Source organism: Oncorhynchus tshawytscha, linkage group LG04 (genome assembly GCF_018296145.1).
Source record: "Oncorhynchus tshawytscha isolate Ot180627B linkage group LG04, Otsh_v2.0, whole genome shotgun sequence".
NCBI lineage: Eukaryota > Metazoa > Chordata > Actinopteri > Salmoniformes > Salmonidae > Oncorhynchus > Oncorhynchus tshawytscha.
Window position 1 is genome coordinate 73,607,953 of NC_056432.1, and position 14,281 is coordinate 73,622,233.

Below are 14,281 nucleotides of genomic sequence, written 5' to 3' on the forward strand. Positions count from 1 at the left end.
AAAATTGCTGAACAATAAATCACATGGCCACCCGGACTATTTACATTGACACTTCCCGTTTTACACTGCTACTACTCGCTGTTTATCTATGCATGGTCACTTTACCCCTACCTACTTGTACAATTTACCTTTACTAAGCTGTAACCCTGTATATAGCCTTGTTATTTATATTTGTCTTACTTACTTTCATTTAATTTTGTACTTTAGGTTTTTTTGTAAATATTTTCTTAACACTATTTCTTGAACTGCATTGTTGGTTAATGGCTTGTAAGTAAGCATTTCATGGTAAGGTGTTGTATTTGGCACATGTGACAAATACAATTTGATTTGAGTAAGCATATTGCACACAAACTGAACATCTTCCCTATGTAAAACAAACTGTCTGTTAGCCATTAAATCAAATATATGTGGGATGTTTATGATTATGTTTAGGCCCTGTGCTATGTATGAAGTTATATACTGTAAATTATAGAAGTACTATACGGCATATTCTATTAGAATCAGGTTTGTTTCCCTTTAAAAGTCAACCATCAGGACGACATAAAATACAAAGGAGGAGATCAACACATGCAGACATTTGTATTCAAAACAAGAAGAACACACACACACACACACACACACACACACACACGCACACGCACACACACACACACACGCACACGCACACGCACACACACACACACACACACGCGCACACACACACACACGGACACGCACACACACACACACACACACACACACACACACACACACACACACACACACACACACACACACACACACACACACACACACACACACACACACACACACACACACGGACGGAGGAGCGAGAACTTGAGTCGCTGCCTTCAATCTAAAGGAGCTGTGGCAGTAAACAGAGAATAAAAGAAACAATTTACATGCAAATCAAAGTTTATCATCTCAATCTCTTTATGCCCGTATCCCCCGCAAATGTGCATTCATATGCACAAAGGCATTCACTTAGCTGTTACCCAAGTTTACACGCCTCAGCATTTTCTATTTGGAAAAGGCAGGGTGCATGTACATTTAATGGGCATCCCTCTCTATTTGTCAGAGCTGTGAGAAATCTGTGAGTGAGTGTGTGTGTGTGTGTGTGTGTGTGTGTGTGTGTGTGTGTGTGTGTGTGTGTGTGTGTGTGTGTGTGTGTGTGTGTGTGTGTGTGTGTGTGTGTGTGTGTGTGTGTGTGTGTGTGTGTGTGTGCAGTGAGTGAGTGAGTGTGTGTGTGTGTGTGTTTGTGTGTGTGAGTGAGTGAGTGAGTCCCACTCCCTGCGTGTCAGTCTGTGCAGATGGCTGCATGTATCAGTGCATGAAATGAAGCCCTGCTCTGCAGTGACAGGCCCAGGATATTGTAGGCAAATGGATGTTACATTTACTCTGCTTCAGCCACAAACAGGCCTATGCTATGAAAAATTAACTGTACTCTTGGCTAAAAGCACAGGAAATTGGTTTATGAGATAAGCCACAGAAATCCTATTTGCTAGCTACAGTATATCCGTCTGTCTGTCTGTCAGATCTCTGGGTAAAGTCCTTTGGCTTCCTCTATTAAGGAGTCAGTCCACAGTCATACTGTCAGGGGTAATCCACGGTGATAGGAGAAACAAAGAGATGTCAAATGGAGTTAGGCTCAGGATCTCTAACTGATATCCTAAGCCTAGCATTGCTCTATGTGAGCTACTGATGAGAAAGAGATGCATGGCTTTGTTCAGCCACTAGAGGGAAATGATACAAATCCACAGCCCTTTCATGATGAAGCTGCCTCACCACAATCCTTCACATCAAGCTGCCTCATCAAACAGGACAGGCTCCTGCTACTATGAGCTGCTCTGGCTTGTGGAAGGCTACTTACTATATATCTGTTCTAGAGTATAACAACAGTTCATGGATATGATGTTAAAGGGACTGCATTCAGCTTGATGATATGGGCCAAGCCTGCCATTGGTTCAATACAACACAATGTACAGTAGCATACTGTATGGAAACAGAGGTAGCAAACATGAGTCAAGAAACACCTATGTCTTTAAACAAAACACATTTCTAAGTGAGATAATGACAGCTAGCCAAAGTCTATGTTGCTTTGTGTGGTGCCCAATTAATTAGTTCCCCATGATTTTCCTGACTTCACTTCTTTCAGTACATAATGTATTTACACCGCATGGCCACCAGATGTCAGCCTTTCACCTCATATTGCATCACTCTGAGAGTTTAGAGATGGAGCATAATCTGGCCCAGACTGAGAGGACCTCCATGTATGCAATGTTGAATGAGTTACATTTTATGACTTTCTTTGGTGGTTACCTTGGTCTACTACAATTTAAATAAATACAATAAATACAAATACAATTTAAGTAAAGTCCTAATGAAAGGAAAAGATCAAAGCAGAAGCTGCTCAATGTCTGTTGTTGAGCCATTCAACACATTCAACAAACCACCATTATGTTGTATAGGCTGCTATACTCTACCAACCCTGTCATACTGAGCAGCCTATGAACATAGGCCTATTATTGGGCCAATGGGTCCTAGTCCCATCTTCATTAGAATTCAACTGAAATTGGGTTTGTGGGTCAGATTGCGATTTTTGGGAGGACAAAATTGACCAATACCGATATATCTGCCAATTACAGCAGGAAATTAAAAAGTGCCGTTGTTCCACACTGAGTTCTCTTAAATTGCCATCCCAAAGCGCTATTGTCCAAGAAATTAGTTTAAAATGTTGATTTCTTACACAGTGACAATAATGACACATCATGAGAATGATAAGCATGAGACTAACATTTTTTGAATATCGGTTATCGGTGGGATTGTCACACGATGTTGATATATCAGCTCTAATCTCCATGACACCCCTAGAGATGATGTAATGTCACCATCGTGGTTGAATTATGAAATTGCCTTCGTTTTGCCATAGACTACTTATTTTCCAAGATGATCATCATTTTGGAATAGAAAGACAGTCCCACAAGATCAGCACAGAGGCTGTGTGAAGAGATTAAGGGATGATTTACTTTGCATCCATTGGTTGGCATTGGCACCACTGTTCACCATTGGCACCACTGTTCACCATTGGCACCACTGTTCACCATCGGAGTCCGAACAGCAAACGGTCCAATAGCAAACTCTCAGAAGCTGGGAAAAAAATACCACAATAAAGTGCATTCCATGACAAGTTCACATGGAACTAGTGCTTGATATAGCTGGTGATTGATGTAGCCTAGTCCATGAGAGCAACATTACTATTCTTATCATGATTTGGAGCTATACATAATTTTTTTAGTTAACATAACATTTTTTTTTAAATAGTATTTTGGGTTATGGTAAGATATAGTATTAGGAGACGGTCTAAATTCCTAAGGTACATTCTTAGAAAAAGGGTTCCAAAAGAGTTCTTCAGCTGACCCATAGGATAACCCTTTTTTTCAGGTAGGACCCTTTTTGGTTCCATGTAGAACTCTCTCTGGAAAGAGTTTTACATGGAACTCAAAAGGGTTCTACCTGGAACCAAAAAGGGTTCTTCAAAGGGTCCTGCTATGGGGACAGCCGAATAACTATTTTTCTTTCAAGATAGCATCGTTTCTTCTATGAATGAAGTAGTAAGCCACACCTAGGTCTGGGATACTAAATGTACTGTTCCTTGCAGCAACAGGTGTCAGGGAAACATTTTTGCTAACGCCTTTTGTAGGCATTTTGCTAACATAATCAGAAACGTCTTAAGAGGGGCGCTGTCCACCTTGTAGCCAGGACAGAACAGGTGAACTCTCAACTTCAGGGCCTGGTTAGAGAGCAACTTTGCTGAACTCATGTTCCATCTTTTTCAGTGGTTTTAACATTTTGTTAAATGTAACTATTTCTAGCATATTAGGCTACACACGTTACCATTTCGTTGTCACTGTTAAAGTGGTTGTTTTGATTCCTTGCCGCAACATTTGTCTCTTTCCTTAATTCATGTCATTATCTGGTGTTTGGTCCTCTGAGTGGATGAATGCGGTGTATAGGAGCTCATAAACATTTTCTAACACTTCCGCGTCGAACACACCGACATAGTCATTGCATTTTGGTACACCAGAATAAAGTTCATCTCCAATGAAAGCTGCGTTTGCCTTGCAGCGTGTTGGATTTATTGAACATATGCGGTCAAACTATATGTACTGGCTTCTACTGAACTATTTTGCGCATGCTAGCCGGTGTATTTGAAACCCTGTCGAACACACCTACAGTGTCATGGCATTTTGGTACACCAGAATTACATTAATTTCCAATTAAACACTGCGTTTAGCTTGCATTTTGCTGCAATCCCTGTCGGTGTGATCGAAGCGTCACAAGACATTCCCTGTAGTCCCGCGGCCGATGGCCTCTGTTCGCCCGTAGCCTAGAAAGGCGCGCTCTTTTTCCGCGTTGAGTTATTTTTATGCTATGACATAGACCTTGGTTACAACTGTGTTCATTGCAATTTATGCTGAATTTTCCCTATCTGTTTGGTTTCATTGTTAAAATATCTACTATTTATGCTGGATTCGTGCCATCATTGTACCCGCTTCAATGTATGCCTGAATACAACATTGTAGGCCTAGCCTACAATGCAAAGAAAACAGACCACAGAAGGGAGGCTAGGAAATACGCAGTAAACTCGTAATTGGAACAGGTATCCGGTTACATTTCTCCAACGTTCCACGATTTGGGGAGACTGCGCAGTCTGTAGCCTACACTTCCCGTGGAAAGCAGCATACAAAATTGCATGTGTAAGCACAACTGAGTTAGCAGACCTGGGTTGCAGTGCAGAATGTCCCGTTGAGGAGAAGATAAAGCAACAGAAGAGGCAAGAGGACATCCAACCCAGAAACGTTCTGTTTTTGTCCATCCTGATTACATACACAGCGATTCTCCACCGGGGAAAGATGGGGTGCCAGACGGCATTTAGCCCCCGACACCTTGTCCTCAAAGTGTTTTTGGTACAGTTAATCGCCTTTCTCCAGAAAACCTCTGCAGCCCCCTCGCCCATTATCAAGTTCCCAGGAGACGATAGTCCAAAAACAGACAAAGAAGTGGCTCTGGTAAGTGTTCCTTAAACAACTTTTCATAGTAGGAATGTAATGTGACTTTTTCTTCAAACTACTTTATCGGTTATTTTCAATAAATTCAGGAATAGCCAACTTAAATGCCATTCTACCATTTGTGAGTTACTTTAAAATGACAAATCATTCATGAAACTCATAATGTTTTGGCTTCAGATCTGATAGTTGGATACCCACCCACTGGGTGGTTGAATCAACACTGTTTCCACTCATTTCAATGAAATTACATTAAACCAAGTGGAACAGACATTGAACTGACATCTGTGCCCAGTGGGGATGTTTCATTGTGTAATGCACACAAATGTTCATGTATTCATTGATACAGTATGTCTACATGGATGAATGCACTATATAGAGTAGGAAAGGCATCAGAATAGATCCTATATCAACTCATAGGCTTGTCTTGTATTCTCTTCTGCAGCACTATCTGAACAAGTTCTATGGCTGCCCACAAGACAGATGTAATCTCATGGTGCTGAAAGACACCCTGAAGAAGATGCAGAAGTTCTTCTCTCTGCAAGAGACGGGCGAGATCGACCCCAAGACAGTGGAGATCATGAAGAAGCCCCGCTGTGGAGTTCCTGATGTTGCCCAATACAACTTCTTCCACAGGAAACCCAAGTGGCAGGAAAACGCCATCACCTACAGGTCAGTGGTCAAAACATGTTCCTTTGGCCCAAATAGTGTTTTGGTATAGGGAGTTGTGCAATAGGCTTTGAACCCCAATGTGCAGTAGGGTTGTACTCTATATAACTCCCTATGTCGCTGTGCAATGTGCTGACTGCTGAACTAAGGAAATGACTAAGGAAATGACTCCTCCAGCCCCTGTAGTTTGTTTTGGGGAGATGAAAACCTCAACTATGTGCTGCCCACTAACCCAACCACAATCTGCTAACTCCAAGATTCTTGTACAATGTGTGCTTGTTTGATATGTTTTATTTGAGGTTAAGAAGAGAGTAAAGTTCTGTTGTTTACATCAGCCCTTTCTGTGTCCTCATGACCACTCAGACTCGCTGTATGTACCATGGAGAAAAACAAAGATGGGGAGGAGTTAACCAAAACAACAAGAGACAGAGCGTTATCCTGCTCAGACAGGCTCACATAGCAGGGGTTAGTTTGCTGGACTCTCTCATGGAGCATTCTAACCACATGAGTCATCGGCAAGGCCTGAAGAATGATGGACTTTATGTCCAAAAGGGGAGTTTAGGAAAGCTCTGATCTATTGCTTTTGTCCTGTAAATAGAAGAGAGATGGGTGTACAAGCTTTTGTCTTCTGCATTTTGACATAGGTGAATCTCATGTTTGAGGGTTTTATATGCTGACGTTGGTCCCTCTTCTGCTTGTAGTACATGTATTTCCTCAAGCATACCTAGTCAATCACACAGTAATGTTCCATTATGTAAGATGTATCATGCAGCACATCTTCAGCCAGGGATGAGCTGTTTAATGAGTCTCCTCCTCAGTTTCTTCTCCTCTCTGTGTTCCACCTCTCAGGATTCTAGGCCACTCTCCTGACCTGGACGAGGAGACTATTGATGACGCCTTCTTAAGGGCCTTCAAAGTCTGGAGTGACGTCACCCCACTCAAGTTCACCCGCCTCATGGATGGAGAGGCTGACATCATGATTAACTTTGGCCGCAACGGTACGGTATTACAGAACAGTTTTGACTTTTATATTCTGCTGAATGTACTGTATGGAACGTCAGCAATGCCAGATGATGAGTAGCCTAGTTAAACCAGACTTAATTCTGCTCTCACCTTCGTTCAGACTAGTTTAACCAGGCTACTCATCATCCGGCTATTGCGCAAAAGGGTGGAAGTGGCTGGGAACTAGATTAGATGATGGGTGCTCAGTGCTGCTAAACGTATAGTGTAGTACCGTAGGCCTGCCTATGTGTGAGTTACTAGTTGCTCTTTCTCTGGGTTCCCTGTGTCTCACATAAAGTCAATATTCTCGTGGCGAGGCCAGACATCAAGTAAGAACATATGGAGGTCACTGTCTGTGGTCAAAACAAGCCCAGAATGACATGTTTTCATTACATGTCTTCATGGCACCATCCCATACGTGATCTACACTGTTGAAGTCTAACACTAGCTACTTCAGAAACAGTTCTATTCTGAGTTGAATCCATCCAGTAAGGCTGTAATTGTATACTGATCTGTGCCTTGAGTCCTTTTGTTTTAGCCTTTGTTATGTGAATCCACAGAGCATGGTGATGGCTACCCCTTCGATGGTAAAGATGGTCTGCTGGCTCATGCCTTTGCTCCTGGACCAGGCACCGGAGGAGACTCCCACTTTGATGACGACGAGCAGTGGACCCTGGGAGAAGGACAAGGTACTGGAGACTGTACTGTCTGAGTTGTAAATACGAGTTCATCCTGATCTAATATATAAACCTACTTGTTTTTCACTTATTTATTCATGGCACACATTTTTAAAGCAATCTGCGGTTAACATTTCACAAAAGAAATGGAGATAGCTGAACCACACGGTATCTGAAACAGCTCTGTTTGAGCTCTTTGGATCATCACCTCTCCCCTCACCCCCATCCCCCTCCTCTCCACAGTTGTGAAGGTGAAGTTTGGTAATGCAGAGGGGGAGTTCTGTAAGTTCCCCTTCATGTTTATGGGGAAGGAGTACAACAGCTGTACCAATCAGGGCCGTGATGATGGATTCCTCTGGTGCTCCACCACATACAACTTTGACGACGACGGCAAATACGGTTTCTGTCCCCATGAGTGTGAGTAGGAGCCAACATGGCTGTGTTTTTCTTTTTCCTCTAAAGACTTCCTGGGTTTCTGTCCCCATGAGTGTGAGTAGGAGCCAACATGGCTGTGTTTTTCTTTTTCCTCTAAAGACTTCCTGGGTTTCTGTCCCCATGAGTGTGAGTAGGAGCCAACATGGCTGTTCTTTTTCCTCTAAAGACTTCCTGGGTTTCTGTCCCCATGAGTGTGAGTAGGAGCCAACATGGCTGTTCTTTTTCCTCTAAAGACTTCCTGGGTTTCTGTCCCCATGAGTGTGAGTAGGAGCCAACATGGCTGTTCTTTTTCCTCTAAAGACTTCCTGTGAATGTATTGTACAAAACAGTTATAGTGTGCATTTTGATATCTACATGGACTGTATAAAGTTAAGAGTGTTGCATTCAGCACTCCCTCAAGGAACGTCTATTGTGGTGTGTTAGCTATAGTTTCTGACGAGGAGTTGGCCAGGAGTTACTCCAGATGAGAGGTTTGTGATTAGTTAGAAGAAGCTGTGTTGCTGTTGGACTGGGACCAAGTGGGTGGGAGTACATTCTGGGAAACTAGTGTTGTTGTCTGGGTCATAAAATACTCCCACTTCTCTGTGTTGCTGGGCAAGATTCATGAAGCTTTTCATCAATCCTTTTGTCTGCCTGTTTGTGCTGCTGTCCATGGTACTGACTTTAGGGTATAGACTCACCATAAATGAGCACAAAGACACATTGATACATATAGGCTTACAGTCGACTCATATGAGACCAACAGTCTTTTGAAACGTCCTAACTGGTTATCCTTTGATCTTGAGAAAATGGCGTACTCAGTGAAGTCTTGTGAAACATTTCTGTTGTTAGTTTTATATACTGTAGCAATAAACATTTTAGTCTGGACAGAGTGGATGTCTAACACCCTGACAAACAATGATTTTGCGGTTCAGTTAGCTTAAGATTGAGTCTGTGAAATCACTCAAACTCAGGCTCAACGTAACTGCCATGGCATTTGATTAAATTATGGAAACCTACTGTAAACTGTATAGATAATTCCTTCAACTTCCTGTGTTACAGTGCTGTTCACCCTGGGTGGAAACGCGGACGGAGCTCCCTGTAAGTTCCCCTTCACGTTCCAAGGGGAGAACTATGATGGTTGCACCACTCAGGGGCGTGACGACGGCTACCGCTGGTGTGCTACGACTGAGAACTATGACAATGACAAGTCCTACGGGTTCTGCCCTGAAACAGGTGGGTTCCCAGTTCATACTGCCAAAGCCCAAAGGTGTCTCTCCTTCCCTATAGCATACAAGCCTCATCAGCTGTGTTAACCCAAACAGCTAAGGACACTGATGCATCCAACAGACCTAACTGTTGCATGGAAACCATAATCTGAGGATTATATTGAAATATGTGTGTGCTTTCGATTATACTTGAGCCAGGTTGTGTGTGTGTGCTAGCGTATGTTAGTGGTGTGCGGGTCAGCTGTTTCTTCACCTGCCCACTATTGCTATTAACCCATCCCCAACCGCCCGACTATATGTGATAGTGAAAATCTGAGGCCCTCACCCATCCCTAACCCGTGAATGTAGAAAATGTGCTATAGGCTACAGTCAAAGACGGCAGAACAATCTTTTGACGGGAACAGGATATTTTTTTTGCCTGATTTAGATATGTGTCTGCTTATAATTTACAACATTTTGATGGGCTATTTGTTAGCCAACTTGTCTATAATTAGATACACGTAGCTGTCATTATACAGTGCACACATTTTGTAACATTACAGCCTTATTCAAAAACAAAATATATGTATATATATATATATATTATTTACCCCATAATGACAAAGTGAAAAAAGGTTTTTAGAATTTTGTGCAAATGTATTAAAAATACAAATCTGAAATACCTTATTTACGTACACTACCATTCAAAAGTTTGGGGTCATTTCATACATGAAATGAGTTGCAAAATTAATAGGAAATATAGTCAAGATGTTAACGAGGTTAAAAATAATGATTTTTAATTTAAATAATAATTGTTTCCTTCAAACATTGCTTTCGTCAAAGAATCCTCCATTTGCAGCAATTACAGCCTTGCAGACCTTTGGCATTCTAGTTGTCAATTTGTTGAGGTAATCTGAAGAGATTTCACCCCATGCTTCCTGAAGCACCTCCCACAAGTTGGATTGGCTTGATGGGCACTTCTTACTGTCAAGCTGCTCCCACAACAGCTCAATAGGGTTGAGATCCGGTGACTGTGCTGGCCACTCCATTATAGACATAATACCAGCTGACTGCTTCTTCCCTAAATAGTTTGTGCATAGTTTGGAGCTATGCTTTGGGTCATTGTCCTGTTGTAGGAGGAAATTGGCTCCAATTAAGAGCTGTCCACAGGGTAGGGCATTGCAAAATGATTAGCCTTCCTTCTTCAAGATCCCTTTTACCCTGTACAAATCTCCCACTTCACCACCACCAAAGCACCCCCAGACCATCACATTGCCTCCACCGTACTTGACAGATGGTGCCAAGCACTCCTCCAGCATCTTTTCATTTTTTCTGCGTCTCACGAATGTTCTTCTTTGTGATCCGAACACCTCAAACTTAGATTTGTCTGTCCATAACACTTTTTCTAAATCTTCCTCTGTCCAGTGTCTGTGTTCTTTTACCCATCTTAATCTTTTCTTTTTATTGGCCAGTCTGAGATATGTTTTTTTCTTTGCAACTCGGAGTCACCTCTTCACTGTTGACATTGAGACTGGTGTTTTGCAGGTACTATTTAATAAAGCTGCCAGTTAAGGACTTGTGAGGCATCTGTTTCTCAAACTAGACACTCAAATGTACTTGTCCTCTTGCTCAGTTGTGCACCGGGGCCTCTCTCTCCTCTTTGTATTCTGGTTAGGGCCAGTTTGCGCTGTTCTGTGAAGGGAGTAATACACAGCATTGTACGAGATCTTCAGTTTATTGCCAGTTTCTGAATAGCATTCATTTCTCAGAACAAGAATAGACTGACGAGTTTCAGAAGTAAGGTCTTTGTTTCTGGGAATTTTGAGCCTGTAATCGAACCCACAAATGCTTGGGAGTAAAACAGTTTTTACCCCCAAGCCATAAGATTCCTGAACAGGTAACCAAATGGCTACCCGGACTATTTGAAATCTGTGCCTCCCCCAAACCCCTATTTTACGCTGCTGCTACTCTCTGTTTATCATACAGTGCCTTGCGAAAGTATTCGGCCCCCTTGAACTTTGTGACCTTTTGCCACATTTCAGGCTTCAAACATAAAGATATAAAACTGTATTTTTTTGTGAAGAATCAACAACAAGTGGGACACAATCATGAAGTGGAACGACATTTATTTGATATTTCAAACTTTTTTAACAAATCAAAAACTGAAAAATTGGGCATGCAAAATTATTCAGCCCCTTTACTTTCAGTGCAGCAAACTCTCTCCAGAAGTTCAGTGAGGATCTCTGAATGATCCAATGTTGACCTAAATGACTAATGATGATAAATACAATCCACCTGTGTGTAATCAAGTCTCCGTATAAATGCACCTGCACTGTGATAGTCTCAGAGGTCCGTTAAAAGCGCAGAGAGCATCATGAAGAACAAGGAACACACCAGGCAGGTCCGAGATACTGTTGTGAAGAAGTTTAAAGCCGGATTTGGATACAAAAAGATTTCCCAAGCTTTAAACATCCCAAGGAGCACTGTGCAAGCGATAATATTGAAATGGAAGGAGTATCAGACCACTGCAAATCTACCAAGACCTGGCCGTCCCTCTAAACTTTCAGCTCATACAAGGAGAAGACTGATCAGAGATGCAGCCAAGAGGCCCATGATCACTCTGGATGAACTGCAGATATCTACAGCTGAGGTGGGAGACTCTGTCCATAGGACAACAATCAGTCGTATATTGCACAAATCTGGCCTTTATGGAAGAGTGGCAAGAAGAAAGCCATTTCTTAAAGATATCCATAAAAAGTGTTGTTTAAAGTTTGCCACACGCCACCTGGGAGACACACCAAACATGTGGAAGAAGATGCTCTGGTCAGATGAAACCAAAATTGAACTTTTTGGCAGTAATGCAAAACGTTATGTTTGGCGTAAAAGCAACACAGCTCATCACCCTGAACACACCATCCCCACTGTCAAACATGGTGGTGGCAGCATCATGGTTTGGGCCTGCTTTTCTTCAGCAGGGAAAGGGAAGATGGTTAAAATTGATGGGAAGATGGATGGAGCCAAATACAGGACCATTCTGGAAGAAAACCTGATGGAGTCTGCAAAAGACCTGAGACTGGGACGGAGATTTGTCTTCCAACAAGACAATGATCCAAAACATAAAGCAAAATCTACAATGGAATGGTTCAAAAATAAACATATCCAGGTGTTAGAATGGCCAAGTCAAAGTCGGGACCTGAATCCAATCGAGAATCTGTGGAAAGAACTGAAAACTGCTGTTCACAAATGCTCTCCATCCAACCTCACTGAGCTCGAGCTGTTTTGCAAGGAGGAATGGGAAAAATTTCAGTCTCTCGATGTGCAAAACTGATAGAGACATACCCCAAGCGACTTACAGCTGTAATCGCAGCAAAAGGTGGCGCTACAAAGTATTAACTTAAGGGGGCTGAATAATTTTGCACGCCCAATTTTTCAGTTTTTGATTTGTTAAAGTTTGAAATATCCAATAAATGTCATTCCACTTCATGATTGTGTCCCACTTGTTGTTGATTCTTCACAAAAAAATACAGTTTTATATCTTTATGTTTGAAGCCTGAAATGTGGCAAAAGGTCGCAAAGTTCAAGGGGGCCGAATACTTTCGCAAGGCACTGTATATGCATAGTCACTTTAACTATACATTCATGTACATACTACCTTAATTGGCCCGACCAACCAGTGCCCCCGCACATTGGCTAACCGGGCTATCTGCATTGTGTCCCGCCACCCCCAAACCGCCAACCCCTCTTTTACACTACTGCTACTCTCTGTTTATCATATATATATATATATAGTCACTTTAACCATATCTACATGTACATACTACCTCAATCGTCCCGACTAACCGGTGTCTGTATGTAGCCTCGCTACTGTATATGGCCTCGCGACTGTTATTTTTCACTGTCTTATTACTGTTGTTTTATTTCTTTACCTACCTATTGTTCACCTAATACCTTTTTTGTACTGTTGGTTAGAGCCTGTAATTAAGCATTTCACTGTAAGGTCTACTACACTTGTTGTAGACCTGACAAATAAACTTTGATTTGATGCTCCAGATACTCAACTAGTCTAAAGAAGGCCAGTTTTATTGATTCTTTAATCAGAACAACAGTTTTCAGCTGTGCTAACATAATTGCAAAAGGGTTTTCTAATGATCAGTTAGCCTTTTAAAATGATAAACTTGGATTAGCTCATTTCCAGCTACATTAGTCATTTACATGTCAACAATGTCTACACTGTATTTCTGACCAATTTGATGTTATTTTAATGGACAAAAAATGTTATTTTCTTTCAAAAACAAGGACATTTCTAAGTGACCCCAAACTTTTGAACGGTTGAAATTGAGTTTAGGTGCATCCTGTTTCAATTGACCATCCTTGAGATGTTTCTACAACTTTATTGGAGTCTACCTGTGGTAAATTCAGTTGATTGGACATTATTTGGAAAGGCACACACCTGTCTATATAACGTCCCACAGTTGACAGTACATGTCAGAGCAAAAACCAAGCCAAGAGGTAAAAGGAATTGCAAGAAATGCTTAATTCTGCAGGAGTTATTTTTAAGGCTATGTGAGAGGTTATAGACCTACAGTCAGTGTCCAGATTTCAGTTTCCATTAACCAACCTGAACAGTAGGCTACAGTTCCCTTGACATGCCATAGGCCATTTGAAGTCCCGTCTTGTGGCTGTGGAATTTGTGTACCACCTCACAATCATCACACATAACATAGCCGGTACTGCTATAATCCTCTTTTACCACTTCACCAAATATTTTCTGAACATGACTTTTCTGGCCCTCCCTCATATTTGTTTTCAGTTCTCCTTTCGCAGCTTTTGTCTTATTGAATTCAACTTCGACAATGTCCTTTTTGTCTCTGTGTATTGACGCAAACTTTTTCTGCCCATTAAGAAAAGCATTATTTGGCTTTGTGCCCATTCCCAAAAGCATTATTTGGCTTTCTGTCCATTCCCAAAAGCATTATTTGGCTTTCTGTCCATTCCCAAAAGCATTATTTGGCTTTGTGCCCATTCCCAAAAGCATTATTTGGCTTTCTGTCCATTCCCAAAAGCATTATTTGGCTTTGTTCCCATTCCCAAAAGCATTATTTGGCTTTCTGTCCATTCCCAAAAGCATTATTTGGCTTTCTGTCCATTCCCAAAAGCATTATTTGGCTTTCTGTCCATTCCCAAAAGCATTATTTGGCTTTCTGTCCATTCCCAAAAGCATTATTTGGCTTTCTGCCCATTCCCA

At 41.7% G+C, this 14,281-nt stretch overlaps 1 protein-coding gene across 1 annotated transcript in view; it reads left to right on the top strand.

The window, feature by feature from the left end:
* Positions 1–4,698: 4,698 nt before the first annotated feature.
* The window catches only part of mmp2 (matrix metallopeptidase 2), a 34,874-nt gene continuing 25,291 nt past the window's right edge, over positions 4,699–14,281 (top strand). The window contains exons 1-6 of the mRNA XM_042321208.1: positions 4,699–5,069; positions 5,512–5,738; positions 6,585–6,733; positions 7,298–7,426; positions 7,658–7,831; positions 8,891–9,064. Of these exons, the coding sequence (XP_042177142.1) occupies positions 4,914–5,069; positions 5,512–5,738; positions 6,585–6,733; positions 7,298–7,426; positions 7,658–7,831; positions 8,891–9,064 (1,009 nt within the window). The 5' untranslated portion in view covers positions 4,699–4,913. The remainder of the gene's footprint in view (positions 5,070–5,511; positions 5,739–6,584; positions 6,734–7,297; positions 7,427–7,657; positions 7,832–8,890; positions 9,065–14,281) is intronic.